We start from the raw sequence: 20,539 nt of genomic DNA on the forward strand, positions 1-20,539 counted from the left end.
AAAACAGTTTACACAGTATTATCACGGTGTACAATCTTACAGAAATTGTCTGAACAGCCTATGCATGATTTCTAATGTATTCATATTACAAAAGCAACTTGTCAACATAAATTCATAAACAGAGGTATAATTTTCCTCATCAAGCTAGAATGTGATACTCTCCTTTATAGGAAAGGAAATGGAATTGAAGGGATTACCTTTCTAATCCTGTATGAGAGAGTCCGAGTGGGTGTAGAGCCCTTCAGTTGGCATACTATAGAATGCATTTCTTGTTAATGTACCATTCCTGTATTACTTTTAGTTATTCTAAACATTAGACATTTTATGCAATCTAATCAGAGACAAATCAAATGAGCCTGACAACTAGATATATCCTGTGTACACCTATTATAGTGAAACACTTTTCCAATTAATTGCCTGACAAGTGTGTGAAACCCTCAAAATATAACTGCACTATAGATAAAAATAGCATAACTCACATGCATTTGAATTGTTTTTGTAATTTCCTCTTCATATCTTTCTTTTCAATTGTCCTCTGGCTGTGCTACTATATCCCCATTTTCTTTGTGCTCCAGGACCTATGATGCCCTGTTTCAGTCACTGGAACACGTGTGCTGCTGCTTTCTACTACAGCCATTTAGAGCGCCGCACAAGCAAAGAGGAACACAGCCAATGTTAATCATGGCTGTGGAGACGTTGAGGCATGGTGGAAGAGGAAGGAAGGCATTGTAGAGTAGAGGTTGTACTGCAGAGCTGGAGCACAAATGTTGCAAAAACTCACAAAGGATTTTATAGGGCCCAGCGGCACATATTTAGAATGAGAATATAATGGCGCAGCCAGGGGACAACTGAAACAAGAAGCCACAAAGAGGAAATGAACAAGAAAAACAACAAATGCAACCAAGTTATTTTACTATCGGAGTTTGGAAAAAGAATTACATTATTTCCACTTCAACTGCACAAGCTGAAAAGTCTCTACCCCTGGTTCACATATCTGCGGCCGCGCAGGCACAAGAGCCCATTCATTTGAATGGACTCCCATGCCCTGGGACATGCAGGGAAGAAGTCCCTGCACTTCATTGGAAACCACAGCCTGCACGAGAACCTCGGTTCCCAGTACGGTCGCGATTTCCAGTGCGGGCAGCATGCCATTAGAATTAATGGCACCCGTGCGCGGGTCCCACATTGCGGGTGCTGCAGCTGCAGGTATTTTTGTGCGGATTCCGCAGCAGCACCACCCGCACATATGTGAACCTAGCCTTAAGGCCTCGTTCACACCATACCTGCAGAAAAACTGATGGAAACTAACGAGCATATTTCATTTGCAGATTCCTGCACAGAAAAAATCTGCACGTGACACCAGTGTTGTGGTGTGAATAGGGCATATAGAAAACAAATTTGTTATGACCTTGCAAAACGCATGCAGAAAAACTGACGTCTGCACCATGGTGTGAACGAGCCCTTACAGATTTGATGATGCCTAAAGATCCCAAAAGCTGTACATTTAAGTCATTAATGATCTGATTAATGATCAGATTTCTTGTAGTAAAGTGCTATGTAATATGTAATGTGACACATGGGTGGAGACTTTTCTCCTGACCTGCATGTACACAAGTAATAAACATATACTATATTTCACATCTTTTGTTACTTCTAAAAAAGATGCTGAATCATCTACTTTCTCCAATTACAAATTGCACACTTTCCTTAGGTCAGTCCACAACTCCTCACATAACTGGGCAATTTTCACATTTTTCCTTGAAATAATATAGGCTGGATTTACGCTATTTTCTGTGCACAGTGTGAATGGTAAAACACACATGTAGGTGTGAATGGGCCCATAAATGTTGTCTTGGTTTTTCACTGCAGCCACATAGAAAAGAACAGGCTTTCTACTTGACATTAATTTTCATACAGCATATAGCAGAATTTGCTGCATCAAAAAGGACAAGTGTGAATTTGTCACAGGAGTTCAGGAACTAGACTATCAATACTTTATAGGGATGATGATCCTTATAAAGTAATGGCCAAATCTAGCCAGATATTAGACGGCCCTATTGAATTTGCAAACAAATCACACTGGTTACATACCACATGCTGCTCAAGGGATATCCATTTAGATAAAGATTAGAAAGAAGAGTACAGCACTTCCCATTTATTGTCAAATCAAGTGTAAAGTGACAACATTTGGCCAAAAAATGGCCAGTTAGGCTAGGTTCACACTAATGCGGGCTGTGTGGCCCTTGATTGTTTGGGCACGGCAGCCGATAATTTGAATGGGCTGCTGTGCCCACGTTTCATGCACTTTCTCCAAAATGCGTCTCGATTCCCACACCCGTGATCATGCTGTGGGCTAAGATGCATGGTGGTGCCATTCAAGAGCTCTACAAGAGCAGTGCGATGCGGCGGCGGGAACAGGTGCGATTCCTGCACCCACAACAAGCGGGATACTGTGAACCAGGGCTTATTCCTTTAACCAGTGGAGCTTTCAAAGTATAAATAAGGTGATACAATTCACCTGTGATAAAGTTTTGGCAATCAAATATATTTTAAGAAATAAAACTGGATATTTGTAGTTTTTATCCAATCTGCAAGTAAATTTTGACCTTTTCAGTTGGATTTTAAATGCATTCAGCTAGAGAGGAAATGAACCGTTAGAAAATATACCTCTGAATTACTTGTTAAGAGACAGTTTTATTTTTTGAAGACAATAGGTTAGTTAGGTTAGAAATCTTGAGTACAACACAGCTGCAGTTTAAAAAGACAGAAGTAAAATCCAAAGTAATTCTGGTGCCTTGTTTACAGTATCCCTGGCTGCATTGCTGAGAGAAAATGTATCAATAAAAACTTAATTTTGTTAGCTCATTACGAAGGCAGACACAAGAACATTCACCTAGAAATATTTGTGACCCTTCCCTCTTTATCAGGACAGGTACATCAATCATAGGCAGACACTGTTCATCTGTGAGTCATTTACACATTCAGAGAAGTGATGACATCCTAACGCAGACAAAATAGAATTCCCTTGCTTCTCTTTACTGGAGGTTCATTAAACCCCATCATAAAATTTTCTAGTAGCCTAATCTCTTGCCAACCATAAAAAGAACTGTGATCCTCAGCCCACTTCTGTTTTGGAACAGTTTTTGCCTTCAGTCTTGGTCTGTATGAACTGAAGCATTGTTAGTGTTCGTTTTAATGCAACTGGCATTTTACCCATCAAAACTTCCATTTAGGAAAAAAATATTATGAGTGTGAAGTAATTTTTCCTCATGAAATAAACATTTAACATTTGAATGCCTCTATTTCTAAGTGATTGTTATCACCACCTGAAATGACACCTTCATCTCTCTTAACTTCAGCCAGAGGGATGCAGTATTTTAGGAGTAAAATCCTGTGGGATAATCTTTGTACATTGACTTTTTGCAGGCAGAATACAAAAAAACTAAAATAAATAGATCTAATTCACCAGAACCATGTTATAAAATGTTGGCGATTTGAAAAGTTAGCTATTGTGTTTTAAATGTATTTTATGGTCTTTTCCACAAAACTCTGTGTCATTCTTGCTTTGTGTGTTTGCTGAACATACAATTTAAAGAAAATTACATCAACCTACCCTTTGCTCCTGAGTAGCCACGAAGGTCTGAAATCCAGGGGCGACACCAAACCCCAGTTCTTGGATAAATGGCGGCTCAGACTGGCTGTGTATTTGTACTTTCACCCCAGCTTCAAATGTAGTTTCTTCTACAGAAAAAAAAAAAGATCAGGCGTGGTAAGTGTCAGATGCTTGCAAGCAAAGGCTGGTTCCCACAAACAGCTTTGTGCAATTTGTTTTTTTTAACAGAAGGTATTCACAATATCTCTGCTACAAATTAACTACTTAATTATTCTAGAAATTCAAGAGTTTGTCATTAAGAAATTGTGCTTAAAGTCATGTAAATGTAATACATGTAGCCCATCTTACCTTAAAGTGATTCTAAAGGTAGAAATGTAAACATGTCTATACTTACCTGCTGTGTGTAATGGTTTTGCACAGAGCAGCCCGATCTTACTCTTCTTGGGTCCCCCTCATTCCTGGCTCCTCCCTCCTGCCGAGTGCCACTTGCTATGGGGGCACTTGTGTGTGCTTGCTGCCAAGCCAGCTCTATCTATGCATTGACACACACAGCCAGCTCGGACCCGCCCCCTGCTACCTCTTCAGTGGCTATGACTGACAGGTGCAGGAGCCAATGTTCTTGTGCACATCACTGGATTGAGATCAGGCTCAGGTGAGTATAAAGAGGGCAGGGGGGAGCAGCTTGCTGAAGGTTTTTTACCTCAACAGATGTATTATGGAAAAAACCTTTGACCTCTAGAACCACTTTAATACAATAGACATTCTGCACACATTTACCCTGTACAAGTGAGTGGCTTATTATATTAACAAACAAAAAACCTTAATTAAAATTGACAAAATTGAAAAAAAAAAAAAAAAAAAAGTATCAGGTGTAGAAATATTGTGTATAACAAATTGTTAAAAAATAAGAAAGTAATTATATTATCTTTATTATTATAACAATTCAGCCATAGCCACTTCTGAGTAAAGACATTCTAGATTGACCTTCATGTTGGAGGCGTATTAGATTATTCTGATGCACTGAGAAGCAATTTTGAAGATACTACAAAAGTGGAATATAATAGCTTCATGATTTTCACTCTGTGGTCTTTATTGAACTGTGCCATGTCCTATGAAATGGTGTAACAAACAGCAACTAATCACATATTGACTTTCTGTGATTGTGCTGACCTGTAGAAATGTGATCTCTACTTGGTTAACATTAGTCTCTCACAAACGGGTCAACTATATATAAAAATTTAATTCAACACATAAAACATTCCACATTACTTTACAAGCACTGAGTATACATTACCGCTATATACACGCAAATCGGTAGAAGTCAACAATTCCTCCCCTCACCTCCATAGTGTATCCACGCAACAGTAGGATAACCAACGGTCCACCTCCTACTGTTTATACAAGACTGAAGCTAGGCAGTTGCAGCACACTTTTTGTTTTTTTTAATTCATGAAGCAATATAAAGTAACATCAACAGTTTTATGCATATCATACATATACACAGACATAGCACTGTTTTTCAGGAACTCAACAGGTGGGTTTTCCAAACATCTAGGAGAACTAACCACAGTTATTTGGATTTTGTATATCTGTTTCTTTTGTCTGTTTTGTAGTCTCAGACTAGTGATATTGACATCAGGGCTCTTTGAGGGCCATTCAATATTTTCTAGTACTCCATGGCTATTCTGCTGAAGATAGTTATTTATGATTTTGGCTGTATAGTTTGGGTCATTCTCTTGCAGCAGAATTAATTTGGGACTGATCAGACACGTCCCTGATGGTAACATGTAATGGATAAGTATCTACCTGTTCTTTCCCATACTGAAGAGATCATTACCTCTGATGAAATACTAAACTCACTGTGTAGAAATGCAACAACAAACTTGCAAGGAACCTCCACCATGCTTCGCTGTTGCCTGCAGATACTTATTGTACCATTTTCCAGGCCATTGGCAAACTTCTTACTCTTACAGGCAAATATTTCAAATTTGAATCCAAAAGTAATTTTTATGCCAACAGTTCTTTCATTTTCAAGCAAAAGAAGTGGTTACTGTCTGCGGGTCAGAGGTATGACTTTCTAGACACAAGTTTTGCGTGAAGATCACTGCATGGCTTGTTTGGTTTCTGCAGGTCTCATTTAATAGTGCCACTGGACATCTTCTATTGCAAAGGAACATCTGCTGCTGTTTTTGGTCCTTGAAATTGTTTTCATAATAGATATTAAACTGACTCATCTATTGATACATAGGGGCAATGTCAAGTAGTGAAGCAATTTTAGATCAAAATTTAGACTGTTCTAAAGACTGATCTGTTTGATGTACTTAATCTAGTTTTTGACACAGACTGAGATCTAATCTTTAATTTCCAACTTCATAAAATTCGTTTTCACTTCATAAAAACTCATTTTCAGCAATATCATGCTGCATTGCATATAAACATGTCATAATCCAATTCTACTTCACCGATCAATTTTAAAATCAAACTTTTTTAGTTACACTAAAAAACTGCTATCTTGGTTTGAGGAGAGAATGACTCAGTTGGAGAGCTGGACCCATTGGCAATTTTTGACAGGCTTGTAAGGATTACAATGTGATATAACAATGTCTGTGTACATAGTTCTCAATCCTAAAGGGAGTTGATACATGAATCAAAGCTTTTCTTCTAAAATTACATTCAACAAGAATCTGGTGTGTCCAAGATAAACCGAACCATGCTGTTGTATCTTTAATATTTTGTGTTGTCTCCTAATGTACTACATGGTAAAAGAAAGACAGGAAACATCTGTGATCCCTACTGTGCCTTCTTCCCATTGTTAAACTTTTACAAACTTTCAATAAAATTACTGAAAGAGAAAACACATCACTGACTTTTCCATTGATTTATAAACAAAAACCCTGTGTCTTAAAGACATTGGGGGAAAAAGTGATCTGGATATCGATTTTACATGTAAAGATGTTACATTTGTTTTGCAGAGTTGTCACTGCAGGACTTCATTACACCATTAAATTTAAGAACAGATTCATTCTAAGTATTTGCACTTGTAAATATACACAATTTGGCAATTTAAATAAATTTTAACAGCTTGTTGCAAACCTTTCCTTAATTGGTTCATTGGAAATTTAGTTAAAAAAAAAGTTGATTTATATTAAAGTGGATTATTGGTCAAGTTTTAAAATCCTATATTCATTTCAACATTGAATTTCAATTTATAATACTGTAAAAACAAAAACTGAAGCTTGGCTGCATTGTTGCAGTAATTCCCTACATGATTCACCCAACAAGGGCTTCTTCAGGGGTGTGCTGCCTTGGATTACACAAGGCATTCTTTAGCATTCAGCAGTGTCTGTCCCTTTAAGGCTAGGGACGTCCTGTCTGCTAACTTGGGAGGAAGTGACCTCATCTCTTCAGACTGAAGAAATTCTACAATGCAAGTACATGTGGGATGCTGTTCCCTCTTCATATATGGGCTTGATTAGACCCCCAAAGTCTGTAAGTACCCCTCCTATGTACTGAGGAATGTTATGTATATAGCTAGGTAGTTAGATATGTACTCATGTCTGTTTATTATGTTTGTATTTCAGTTTTACCGCATTCTCATTATGTCACATGTTATCAGTAAAAGATCATCGGTTATCAATCATCGACTCTTTACTGTGTGGACATCAAAGGTTATACTGCCTGTAATCCTCTGTAACCCTTTCATAACTGCAGAGAAGGCAGGACAGTAAAAAGACTTACACGGTTACTTCAGAGCACATTGTGTGAAAAATCTACAGTAAGCCCCACAACACAGAGGAGACTCTTAACTGTTGGTGCAGCAGCACGTGTGTGTGAAATCCCCACAGCACAGCCAGTCTAGGCATAGCAAAGTGAAACTAACTCAGCTTTGTGTACACGCTGTGTACTCCACTCAAGCACAATGCAGCACACAGACACAGAGAAAGATATGAAAGATATCACTAAATTAACCCTTCCTAAAATCTCGTGCAAACAGGAAGAAAATATGCACAGTACGCTGGAAACTAGGTCACAATGCAGCACGCCAAGAACTTATAACAAATCGGATCTGTCGTCATCCAAAGCAGAAACCGCCAGATCTAAGCGTTCAAGTTCCAGGCATTCAAACGTCACAGACCTATCGTCAGTCAGTGCTGGGGCAGCCAGGAGTAAGCATACAAGTTCCAGACATTCTAGTGTCACAAACTTGTCTTCAGTCAGCGCTATCGCCGCCAGGGCACAAGCCAAGGCCGAGGCCGCATGCGCCATGGCCTCCTATGCCATACGGGAAGCAGAGCTTATGAAAGAGCAAGGCTACCTAGATGAAGAGCAGCAGAAGAGTAAAGCAGAAACGCTTAGGAGAAAGGCAGAAGTACAAGCCTCTTTACACATACTTCAGCAACAGAAAATAGCTGCAGCAGCCATAGCTGAAGCCGAAGTTCTCGCGAGAGCTGCAGATATTCAGTTTGTAGAGAGCGATGTACTGGAAACCCCGATAACACCTCTCAGTACATTCCAACGCACCCGTGAGTACGTGCAATCACAAGCAACCCTGTACCCTGATAAACAGCCTAGTGATGCAACGAAACCATCAAGGACCCAGTTGGGAGCAGACAGCTTTGATGTTACGCATCACTATAAGACTGAACCTGAACCGCCACGTGATAAGTCAACCAATCACGGGCTCAGATACCAAACCGCCAACATGCTAAGAAACCAAGTAGATGGCGATATAACCTCTCCTCGTGCAAAACCAGATCTAGACTGCAATAGAGGAGAGCAACCATCTGACCAAAATAGACTTAGTCAAATACCTCAACGAACTCATCAGTCACTATCAGCCAATAGTCCCGCGTTTGTACCCAGAACAAATGCACCTGACACAGCAAGGGTTACAGACGTGTCGAAATACCTGATGCGCCGTGAGATGGTGAGCACTGGTCTCTTGAAGTTTGACGATCGTCCTGAAAACTACTGGGCCTGGAGGTCATCCTTCTTAAGCAGCACCCAAAACTTAGAGCTGACAGACAGAGAGAAGCTCGACCTACTCGCCAAATACCTAGGACCAGAGTCCTCAGAGCAGGCCAAAAGAATCAGGTCAGTGCATGTCCATGATGCAACAGCAGGACTTGCGATGGTCTGGCAGAGAATGGAAAACTGCTATGGGTCACCTGAAGTAATAGAAGAAGCACTTTTAAAGAAAATAGAAACTTGCCCGAAAATGACAAACAAAGACAATCAGAAGCTGAGAGAGCTCGGAGACCTACTCCTAGAGATAGAAGCAGCAAAGACTAGTGGAACTCTGCCAGGTCTCTTATACTTAGACACAGCACGTGGAGTAGAGCCCATAATCGAGAAGCTCCCTTTCAACCTGCAAGAAAGGTGGGTCTCTCAAGCATCCAGATACAAGAAAGACTATCGAGTTGCATTTCCACCGTTTGTCTTCCTCGCTGAATTCGTTGTAGACCAAGCTAAGACACGCAATGACCCAAGCTTCGCCTTCCTGAACAAGAGAGTTGCAAGCTCCCCAAGGACAGAGAAGCAGCCGCCAGTACACTACAAAGAACGCAGAGCAACAGTGTCTGTGCGGAAGACAGAAGTTCCGCCTGAGGCTGCAGCCAATCAGGAAGACAACACAAGCAAGGAAGTTGAGGATCCAGACAAACAGTGCCCAATACACAACAAGCCTCATCCACTAAGAAAATGTCGCAGTTTCAGAAGTAAGACATTAGAGGAGCGCAAGGCTTACCTTAAAGACAATCACATTTGTTTCAGATGCTGCGCCTCAATGCAACATCTTGCAAAAGACTGTAAGAGAGAAATACGGTGCACAGAATGCAACAATGACCGACATCTGTCAGCGCTGCACCCAGGACCACCACCATGGAGATCAGAAGTTCCAGCAACTCAAGAAGATCATGGTGGGGAGCAAAAAGAAAGTGCAACACCAGCGATAACTTCAAAGTGCACTGAGATCTGTACAGAACCAGGACTCTCTAGATCATGCTCCAAGATATGCTTAGTCAAAGTGTATCCCAACGGTCTCAGAGAAAAGGCAGTGAAGATGTATACAGTCCTAGATGAACAAAGCAACAGGTCTCTAGCAAAGACAGAGTTCTTCGACCTCTTCGGTGACAAAGGAAGTCCAACTCCATACACCTTGAAGACATGTTCTGGAGTTATAGAGACATCAGGGAGAAGAGCAAACAACTACACCATCGAGTCATTAGATGGAAAGACGCAGCTGACTCTTCCTACCCTCATAGAATGTGACATGATACCAGATGACAGGTCAGAGATTCCCACACCTGAAGTGGCACGTCACTACCCTCATCTCATTCGAATAGCAAACAAGATCCCAACACTCAACCCAGATGCTGCAATCGTCCTTCTACTAGGAAGAGACATACTGAGAGTGCACAAGGTCAGAGAACAATACAATGGGCCGCACAATGCACCATTTGCTCAACGTCTTGATCTTGGATGGGTTATCGTTGGAAATGTATGTCTGGACGGACTTCACAAACCCGCAAAGGTTAATGTCTACAGAACAAATCTGCTGCAGAACGGTCGCACATCATGTCTTTGCCCATGTAACAACAGCATGCAGATTAAAGAGAAACTATCTAACCCAACACATCCCCAGAACATCCAGAGGTTCCTGGAAGATACAGCCTCAGCTGAAGATTCAGATCAGCTAGGCCACAAAGTGTTTGAGAGAACTCAAGATGATGACAAACTAGCACCATCTGTTGAAGATAACCTCTTCCTTGAGATCATGGACAGAGAAGTCTTCAAAGACAAAGCAGGCAGTTGGGTAGCCCCACTACCACTCCGTACACCACGGCATCGTCTTCCCAACAACAGAGTGCAAGCAGAGAAACGCCTTGCGCTATTGCAGCGCACTCTTGAAAGAAAGCCAGACATGAAAGAACACTTCCAAGAATTCATGCGGAAAATCTTTGACAAAGATCAAGCTGAAAAAGCACCAGCACTGCATGAAAAACAAGAACGCTGGTACTTGCCAATATTCGGAGTGTACCATCCTCAAAAACCAGGTCAGATACGTGTAGTATTTGATTCCAGCGCAAAGCATGAAGGTATTTCCCTTAATGATGTACTTCTCAGCGGACCAGACCTGAACAACACACTTCTTGGAGTCCTTATCAGATTCCGAAGAGAACTTGTTGCAGTAACAGCAGATGTACAGCAGATGTTCTACTGTTTCCTTGTCCGTGAAGACCACAGAGACTACCTGAGGTTCCTATGGTATGAAGACAACGACCTCAACAAAGGTATCATAGAGTATAGGATGAAAGTACATGTGTTTGGGAACAGTCCCTCACCAGCTGTCGCTATCTACAACTTGAGACGAGCAGCGCAGCAAGGTGACAGACACAACCCTGAAGCCAAACAATTTGTTATGAAAAACTTTTATGTAGATGATGGACTTGCTTCCTTCTCCAGTAGTGGAGAAGCCATTGACATTTTGAAAAGCACTAGAGACTTGCTAGCAGACTCTAACATAAGACTGCACAAAGTGGCTTCCAACAACAGCAAAGTCATGGAAGCATTCCCAGCAGAAGACCGTGCAAAAGACCTCAAAGACCTAGATCTAGGTACAGATTCACCACCCCTTCAAAGAAGCTTAGGGCTTAGTTGGGACTTGAAAACTGACAGCTTCACCTTCCGAGTATCCAGGGAAGAGAAGCCTTTCACAAAGCGAGGTGTCTTGTCTACGGTCAACAGTCTTTACGATCCCTTGGGGTTCGTAGCACCCATCACCATGCAAGGCAAAGCTCTTTTGAGAGAGATTACAACTGAGCTAGAACAAAGTGATTGGGACACACCTCTACCTGAAAAGAAAGAAATGCAGTGGAAGTTGTGGAAAGACTCTTTGCTGGAGCTTGAGCGATTTAGCATCCAAAGACCATACGTCTCTGTTTCTTTGTCTGTTACAAAACGAAGAGAGATACACGTGTTTTCAGATGCATCCACCGTGGCTATAGCAGCTGTAGCCTACCTTAGAGTCATAGACACTCAGGGACAAAGCCATGCAGGATTCATCTTGGGAAAGTCCAAACTGGCTCCAAGACCTGCTCACACGGTCCCACGCTTAGAACTTTGTGCTGCTGTCCTAGCTGTGGAGATAGCAGACTTACTCATTGCAGAACTGGACATCGAAATCCATGCAGTGAACTTCTACACAGACAGCAAGATTGTTTTAGGTTATATCCATAACGCTTCAAGAAGATTCTACACATACGTGTCAAACAGAGTAACACGTATCAGAAAGTGTACAAGTCCAGAACAGTGGCATCACATCAGTACAGACAAGAACCCTGCTGACCATGGGACTAGACTGGTACCAGCTGCTGTCCTCAAACAGACTAACTGGTTCACAGGTCCATCCTTCTTGACTGGACCAGAAACTGAAGAAACTGATCAGAAAGGAACTTTTCAGCTTGTAGAACCAGACCAAGACAAAGAGGTAAGACCTCTAGTTGCAGTTTACAAGACTCTAACCACCAAAGAAGGTCTTGGCTCATGTAGGTTCGAAAGGTTTTCCAGCTGGAAGTCACTCATCCGTGCCATAGGGAAACTCATCTGCTTGGCCAGATCCTTCAGCAAAACAGCCAGTGTTGACCAGGGTAACAATGACTATCTTGAGCGAGCCAATGTCACCATTATCAGATGTGTTCAGCAGGAAGCCTTCAAGGAAGAAATTCAATGTCTTCTCAAGAAAGAAGATCTTTCTAAACAAAGCCCACTCAAAAAGTTGAACCCTGTCCTTGATGAAGATGGAGTGATGAGACTTGGAGGTCGTCTACCCGCAGCTGATACGACTATTCTAGAAAAACATCCCATTGTCATACCCAAGAATCATCATGTTGCCGTTCTTCTGACAAGACACCACCACGAGCAAGTTGCACATCAAGGTCGCCACCTCACTGAAGGAGCAGTCCGCTCAGCTGGATTGTGGATCCTAGGAGGTAAAAGACTAGTCTCCAGTGTGATTAACAAATGTGTAACTTGCAAGAAAATCAGAGGAAAACTTGAAGTCCAGAAGATGTCAGACTTACCTCCAGACAGGCTGGCTTCATATCCTCCATTCACAAATGTAGGCCTAGACGTTTTTGGTCCTTGGAACATTTCTTCTCGCAAGACCAGAGGAGGCAGTGCAGAGAGCAAACGCTGGGCTGTTCTTTTCTCGTGTATGAGTACCAGAGCAGTCCACATTGAGGTAATTGAGTCTCTATCTACCTCAAGCTTCATAAATGCCTTGAGAAGATTTTTCTCCATTCGAGGACCAGCAAAACAGATTCGTTCTGACTGTGGCACAAACTTTATTGGAGCCTGCAAGGAATTGAAGATCATTGCAACAGACTCAGAGACAAGTAACTATCTTCAAAACCAAAGATGCACTTGGATCTTCAATCCTCCTCATGCCTCACATATGGGAGGAGCTTGGGAGAGGATGATTGGAGTAGCTCGCCGCATTCTAGATGCAATGCTTCTAAAGATTGGATCTACTCGTCTCACACACGAAGTCCTAACCACGCTGATGGCTGAAGTCATGGCTATCATGAACGCCAGACCTTTGGTCCCAGTGTCTACTGACCCAGAGATGCCAACCGTCTTGACACCGGCAACGTTGCTGACCCAGAAGATGGAGATGGTGACAGCTCCCAACGGGGACTTTGATCTTAAAGACTTGTACACCAAGCAATGGAAACAAGTTCAAAGCCTTGCCGATAACTTCTGGAAGAGATGGAGGCAGGAGTACCTGACGACCCTCCAACCACGTAACAAATGGCAAGCCGACAAGCCCAACTTACAAGTTGGAGATGTTGTTCTACTAAAAGACTCTCAGGCCCACAGGAACGAGTGGCCAATTGGACTCATTGTGGGGACTGATGCTAGTAGTGATAGCAGAGTCAGGAAAGTAGAGGTCAGAGTAGTAAAACAGGGCACCCCTAAGGTGTACCTTAGACCCATCACGGAAGTCGTTTTACTCCTTCCAGGAGTTTAATAGTGGCATATCATTATTATGCCAGGTGGGGAGTGTGCAGCCTTGGATTACACAAGGCATTCTTTAGCATTCAGCAGTGTCTGTCCCTTTAAGGCTAGGGACGTCCTGTCTGCTAACTTGGGAGGAAGTGACCTCATCTCTTCAGACTGAAGAAATTCTACAATGCAAGTACATGTGGGATGCTGTTCCCTCTTCATATATGGGCTTGATTAGACCCCCAAAGTCTGTAAGTACCCCTCCTATGTACTGAGGAATGTTATGTATATAGCTAGGTAGTTAGATATGTACTCATGTCTGTTTATTATGTTTGTATTTCAGTTTTACCGCATTCTCATTATGTCACATGTTATCAGTAAAAGATCATCGGTTATCAATCATCGACTCTTTACTGTGTGGACATCAAAGGTTATACTGCCTGTAATCCTCTGTAACCCTTTCATAACTGCAGAGAAGGCAGGACAAGGGGTGAGAGAGGGAAGCTTCAACCGCAACACAGTCTACAATATATCAAAAAGAGTATACATAAACAACGGAGTTATGACATACATCTACACAATGAATATAATAATCAAATGTATAAAAGAACACGCCAGCTCACCCTAGATTAAAATGCACAATCTAAGAACTTAGTTGGCCTATGAGTCCGTGCAATTGTAGAGTATAATATAGGGATCAAATATCCACCTAAACATAGGTATAAATAAGCGCAATGAATTAAATTTTTACCAATATGGGGCAAAAAGAGAATCAGCTAGAGGGAGAGCGAACACCAGGTGTTGTTAAGCCATTGAAATAATTAAAATATAAAATTCTTAGTAAAAAAATTAAAATTTTTATTTTTTAATTATTTCAATGTACATATTTTTTTCTTTTGCTAGACTATATAAGGTTCATTAAAGTACAAGTACACCAATTCAGACACAGGCTTTGCAGAGGTGGTGACAACAAGAAATTTAACTTTGTGGGTGAGAGACAAATGGGGAATATCCCAAATGAGTGAAAAGGGCAATGTTTGTAGAGCCAAGATAACCAAATTCAAATCCCTTGGAGTTGCAGCTGGCTGCACAGGAAGATCTACATGAGAGACAGCCTATACAAAGATCCTGAGAAATTAATGAAAGGCTAGTAATCTTTGAATAAGATTGAAAGGGCCGAGATGTTCCCATTGATGGGCAGCCAAATACAGATCTAGGCCTGATTGCAGAAAGGTTCGGTTTCTTCCCATTTAGTTTTTCCTGCGGTTATATATTCTTTTAAGGTGACGTAAGATGCCCATGTACAATGGTAGACCTTGCAGGAGAATCAGAAAGACCTGTGTCAGGACCTGGTCTTCAACAGCCAAGCTCTTAAAGCCTGTGGCTGTAAATCAGGGTGGTCAACTTGTCCTTGGGATAGGATATAACTGCTGATTTGAAGGAGACCGCATGCTGTTTGCCAGATGTTTAATCCGGTTGGAGTACCACATCCACCTGAGTCAGTTCAGAGCTATGAGGGTCACTGGGATGCCCTCTAATTCAATCCCTGCAGATCAGACAATGAAAGTGTTTCACAAGAGGAAAGGCATTAGGTTATACTAATCCCAGGGAGTCACCAGAGTATCCACTGGTTGCATCTGGCTTCCCTGACCTGTCACACAGGTCCTGAAACACTTCCAGGTGTAGGGACTATTCCTCCAGGTCCAGGTGCAGCTGACTGAGGTAGCCTGCCATATGTCAGTGCTTGGAATGTGAACAAGGCTGGTATATGGAATTCTGCCCAGGTTAGAAAACCTTCTACCTCTCTTGCCGCATGAAGACTTATGATCCCTCTCTAATGATTGATTGATGTACTGGCATACGCCAATACAGTGGCATTGTCTGACGGTATCTTTATTGAACAACCGTTCAGTTGCGACATCCAGTGTTGGAAGGATCATCCAGATTACTAAAGTAATCAAAAATGTTGAACGGGGACTCTTCTCCAGCCCTTCAGGCTGATATCCATTGTTAGGGCAATTCAACACAGAAGGAGGAAGGATTTCCCCAGCCCCAGAGCTGGATTCTTGAACCTCTAGGCCCAAGAAAACCCGGTCTTCGATGTCAGGTAAGACAGTTTATCTAGAGACTGAACAAATTTTTCCCACAACAAAACAAAATGTGGAAATGAGCAAATGGAGCTACCTTGAAAGGAAGAAAAACTCTGGTTTGGGCACAGCAAAACATGCAAGTATGCATTCTTGATGTCCACAGAGGCTAGAAAGTCTCCTTGATGAAGGGAGGCTATGATAGACCTGAATTTCATGCAAAATCCTTGGACTTAAAGGAAGACATCTAAAGCCTTCAGATCCAAAAAGTCAAATGCCCCTTTTTAGTTTTGCACCAGTAAAAAGGTTGTAAAAGCCTTGAAGCTTTTATTCTGTTGAAACAATAGTAATAAATCCTTGATTCAAAAGAACTGCTACAGCAGCAACACAGGCAAGTTGGAAAACCTGAAGCAGGGAGGGGGAAGTGAGTGAAACCTGGAAATCACCTTACTCATGCACCCAAACTGCTTTCTGACCAGGTGTCCGCAAAGCCCCCCCCCCCCCACTTTTAAAGGGGGTAGACATTCCTTCATGCTGAAGAATACTTGTCTGGAGATTTAGGGGCCCAGGGTTTGCAAATGAACTGGGCACCTGGTTTGTTTCTGAACATGGAAGTTAAAGCCTGGGAGCAGCAAAAGACACTCTCTTTAGCCTCAGAAGAGGAAGAAGTCTTCCCAGTGTATCTTAGGTGCCTTTACCCCCAGTGACATCCTTTTGGAGCTTATCCAAGGAAGCTTTTTTACCTTGGCATTCACTACATCAACAAGAACCAATATAATATCTTTAATCCTGGCAGTTGCCTGAAGTTCTTTTAAACACAAAGTCATGCACAAAAGATTTGTGGGGTTCTTTGTAAGACACAGCCTCTGCCTGTAGCAGTAAAGTTCTCTGAACATTCTATTGCAGAGGAAGGGGCCACACCTGACAGAGTAAAGGAAGACACTGAGGAGTGTATGGACACAAGCAGGAGAAAATGAACTAGGCTGTCAATGTCACAATAGGCTGCCCCAGGACTGTTAGTGGATCAGGAGCTGGAGATTGGAATTGCTCCCCTTGCACGTGGGGTCTGAAATGTTGAACTACTTAACAGAGACAACTTAATTGAAAATACAAGGTAAAAACTAGGGTTCTCCCAAGTCAGCTGCTAAAAGCAGAGGTTCAAAAGTTTGGTGTTGACCGTGTAAATGTAGGTGGCAGAAAGGATGGAGGAGAAACCATGTGTTTCTTACAAATGGCCATCTTTGTTCCAGAAGGATCCAGATACAGCCTTCATATAGCTTCATATATAGGAGCCTAGCTCAGCAGCATGTAGAAGATGAAGTCTTGATTGAAGGAAAAAAAATAATCTTGAAAAGGAGAAAATGGCTAGAAAACTAAACTTTTCCTCAGCAGAGAAAGAACTGCCATCCTCTTCGGACATTAGCAAAAACAAGCATTGTGGGAGTAGGAGGGGTCATGTCTAGTTGGCCATAAGTTTTTTGTTTGCCAGTTTCCAATTCCTCCTGTAGGCAGCAATATAACCAGTTATCTCAGAAAAACTGAATCCAATGTCTCTTAACGAATGAGAAACATTTTCCTTACTTACATCAGTCCATAAAAAAGGTGAATTTCTGATTGGTTGCAATTAGAGATGAGCGAATTATTCAAAAATTCGATTCGGCTGATTCGCCGAATTTGAGGAAGAAATTCGATTCGATGCGAATTTATTCGCTGCGAATTTAACTTATAAAAAGGGTTTCTAGGCTTCAGAGAGCCTTTATATTAGTGCAGAACACCGTACCTTTAATTTAAATGCCCTTGGAGATGAGGAAGGAGAAGGAGAAGGAGAAGGATGAGAAGAAGGAGAAGGATGAGAAGAAGGAGAAGGAGAAGGATGAGAAGAAGGAGAAGGATGAGAAGAAGGAGAAGGATGAGAAGAAGGAGAAGGATGAGAAGAAGGAGAAGGATGAGAAGAAGGAGAAGGATGAGAAGAAGGAGAAGGATGAGAAGAAGAAGAAGGATGAGAAGAAGAAGAAGGATGAGAAGAAGGAGAAGGATGAGAAGAAGGAGAAGGATGAGAAGAAGGAGAAGGATGAGAAGAAGAAGAAGGATGAGAAGAAGAAGAAGGATGAGAAGAAGAAGAAGGATGAGAAGAAGGAGAATTCCAAGCCGGCAAAAAGTGTATCTGCAGAGCTCCGCTATTTCTTAGCGGAGCTCTGCAGATACACTTAGCGGAGCTCTGCAGATACACTTTTTGCCGGCTTGGAATTCTTCTTATTTTCATCCTACTTCTTCTTCTTCTTCTTCATCCTCAGAAGAAGAAGAAGAGGATGAGGATGAGGATGAAGAAGAAGAAGAAGAAGAAGAAGAAGAAGTAGGATGAAAATAAGAAGAATTCCAAGCCGGCAAAAAGTGTATCTGCAGTGCTCCTCTATTTCTGACAGATACACTTTTTGCTGGCTTGGAATTAATCTTATTTTCATCCTACTACTTCTTCTTCTTCATCCTCATCCTCAGAAGAAGAAGAGGATGAGGATGAAGAAGAAGAAGTAGGATGAAAATAAGAAGAATTCCAAGCCGGCAAAAAGTGTATCTGTCAGAAATAGAGGAGCTCTGCAGATACACTTTTTGCCGGCTTGGAATTCTTCTTATTTTCATCCTACTTCTTCTTCTTCATCCTCATCTTCTTCTTCTGAGGATGAGGATGAAGAAGAAGAAGTAGGATGAAAATAAGAAGAATTCCAAGCTGGCAAAAAGTGTATCTGCAGTGCTCCGCTAAGTGTATCTGCAGAGCTCCGCTATTTCTGACAGTTCTCTGACATTCACTCCATACAGCGGTTGAAACATTGTATCTATTTGCTTCCATTTATGGAAACAAATAGATACAATGTTTCAACCGCTGTATGGAGTGAATGTCAGAGAACTGTCAGAAATATACACTTAGCGGAGCTCTGCAGATACACTTTTTGCCGGCTTGGAATTCTTCTTATTTTCATCCTACTTCTTCTTCTTCTTCTTCATCCTCATCCTCAGAAGAAGAAGAAGAGGGTGAGGATGAAGAAGAAGAAGAAGAAGTAGGATGAAAATAAGAAGAATTCCAAGCTGGCAAAAAGTGTATCTGCAGAGCTCCTCTATTTCTGACAGATACACTTTTTGCCGGCTTGGAATTCTTCTTATTTTCATCCTACTTCTTCTTCTTCTTCTTCTTCATCCTCATCCTCTTCTTCTTCTTCTGAGGATGAGGAAGAAGAAGAAGAAGTAGGATGAAAATAAGAATTCCAAGCCGGCAAAAAGTGCATCTCCAGAGCTCCGTTAAGTGTATATTTCTGACAGTTCTCTGACATTCACTCCATACAGCGGTTGAAACATTGTATCTATTTGTTTCCATAAATGGAAACAAATAGATACAATGTTTCAACCGCTGTATGGAGTGAATGTCAGAGAACTGTCAGAAATAGCGGAGCTCTGCAGATACACTTTTTGCCGGCTTGGAATTCTTCTTATTTTCATCCTACTTCTTCTTCTTCTTCTTCTTCATCCTCAGAAGAAGAAGAGGATGAGGATGAAGAAGTAGGATGAAAATAAGAAGAATTCCAAGCCGGCAAAAAGTGTATCTGCAGAGCTCCTCTATTTCTGACAGATACACTTTTTCCCGGCTTGGAATTCTTCTTATTTTCATCCTACTTCTTCTTCTTCATCCTCAGAAGAAGAAGAAGAAGAAGAATGAAAAGAAGAAGAAGAATGAAAAGAAGAATGAAAAGAAGAAGAAGAAGAATGAAAAGAAGAATGAGAAGAATGAAAAGATTCTTCTTCTTTTCATTCTTCTTTTCGTTGTTCTTCTTTTCATTCTTCTTCTCATTCTTCTTTTCATTCTTCTTTTCATGAAGAAGAAAAGAAGAATGAGAAGAATGAAAAGAAGAAGAAGAAGAATGAAAAGAATGAAAAGAAGAATGAGAAGAATGAAAAGAAGAATGAAAAGAAGAATGAAAAGAAGAATGAAAAGAAGAAGAAGAATGAAAAGAAGAAGAATGAAAAGAAGAATGAAAAGAAGAATGAAAAGAAGAAGAAGAAGAATGAAAAGAAGAATGAAAAGAAGAATGAGAAGATTCTGCTTCTTTTCATTCTTCTCATTCTTCTTTTCATTCTTCTCATTCTTCTTCTTTTCATTCTTCTTTTCATGAAGAAGAAAAGAAGAATGAGAAGAATGAAAAGAAGAATGAGAAGAAGAATGAAAAGAAGAATGAGAAGAAGAATGAAAAGAAGAATGAAAAGAAGAATGAAAAGAAGAATGAAAAGAAGAATGAAAAGAAGAATGAGAAGAAGAATGAAAAGAAGAATGAAAAGAAGAATGAAAAGAAGAAGAATGAAAAGAAGAAGAATGAAAAGAAGAAGAAGAATGAAAAGAAGAAGAAGAATGAAAAGAAGAAGATGAATGAAAAGAAGAAGAAGATGAATGAAAAGAAGAAGAATAATGAAAAGAAGAATGAGAAGAAGAATGAGAATGAAAAGATTCTTCTTCTTTTCATTCTTCTTCTTTTCATTCTTCTTCTCATGAAGAAGAATGAGAAGAATGAAAAGAAGAATGAAAAGAAGAAGAAGAATGAAAAGAAGAAGAAGAAGAATGAAAAGAAGAAGAAGAATGAAAAGAAGAAGAATGAAAAGAAGAATGAAAAGAAGAAGAAGAATGAAAAGAAGAAGAAGAATGAAAAGAAGAATGAAAAGAAGAAGAAGAAGAATGAAAAGAAGAATGAGAAGAATGAAAAGATTCTTTTTCTTCTTCTTTTCATTCTTCTGCTTCTTTTCATTCTTCTTCTTCTTCTTTTCATTCTTCTCATTCTTCTTTTCATTCTTCTCA

General features: G+C 40.9%; 2 protein-coding genes and 1 long non-coding RNA gene across 4 annotated transcripts in view; 2 read left to right on the top strand and 1 right to left on the bottom strand.

The window, feature by feature from the left end:
• Positions 1-20,539, bottom strand: part of ASIC2 (acid sensing ion channel subunit 2) — a 655,219-nt gene that overhangs the window by 107,753 nt on the left and 526,927 nt on the right. For both annotated transcript variants that reach the window (XM_089674637.1, XM_089674636.1), the window contains exon 3: positions 3,614-3,741. In XM_089674637.1, coding sequence (XP_089530763.1) covers positions 3,614-3,741 — 128 coding nt within the window. The remainder of the gene's footprint in view (positions 1-3,613; positions 3,742-20,539) is intronic.
• Positions 6,929-7,250, top strand: LOC149464612 (uncharacterized). Its single transcript, XR_016312367.1, has 2 exons — positions 6,929-7,102; positions 7,195-7,250. It is a non-coding gene; the product is annotated as an uncharacterized LOC149464612 (long non-coding RNA).
• On the top strand, positions 7,402-14,017 carry LOC149464613 (uncharacterized). Its single transcript, XM_089674635.1, has 2 exons — positions 7,402-13,869; positions 13,962-14,017. The coding sequence occupies exon 1, from the start codon at positions 7,533-7,535 to the stop codon at positions 13,641-13,643; it is 6,111 nt and encodes a 2,036-aa protein (XP_089530761.1). The 5' UTR covers positions 7,402-7,532; the 3' UTR covers positions 13,644-13,869; positions 13,962-14,017.

Source organism: Staurois parvus, unplaced genomic scaffold, assembly GCF_062004578.1.
Source record: "Staurois parvus isolate SC_StPar_1 unplaced genomic scaffold, SC_StPar_1.0 ptg000151l, whole genome shotgun sequence".
Classification (NCBI taxonomy): domain Eukaryota; kingdom Metazoa; phylum Chordata; class Amphibia; order Anura; family Ranidae; genus Staurois; species Staurois parvus.

Excerpts from the sequence above, each read along its gene's own strand:
- LOC149464613 (XM_089674635.1), top strand. The coding sequence starts at position 7,533 with ATGCAGCACACAGACACAGAGAAAGATATGAAAGATATCACTAAATTA.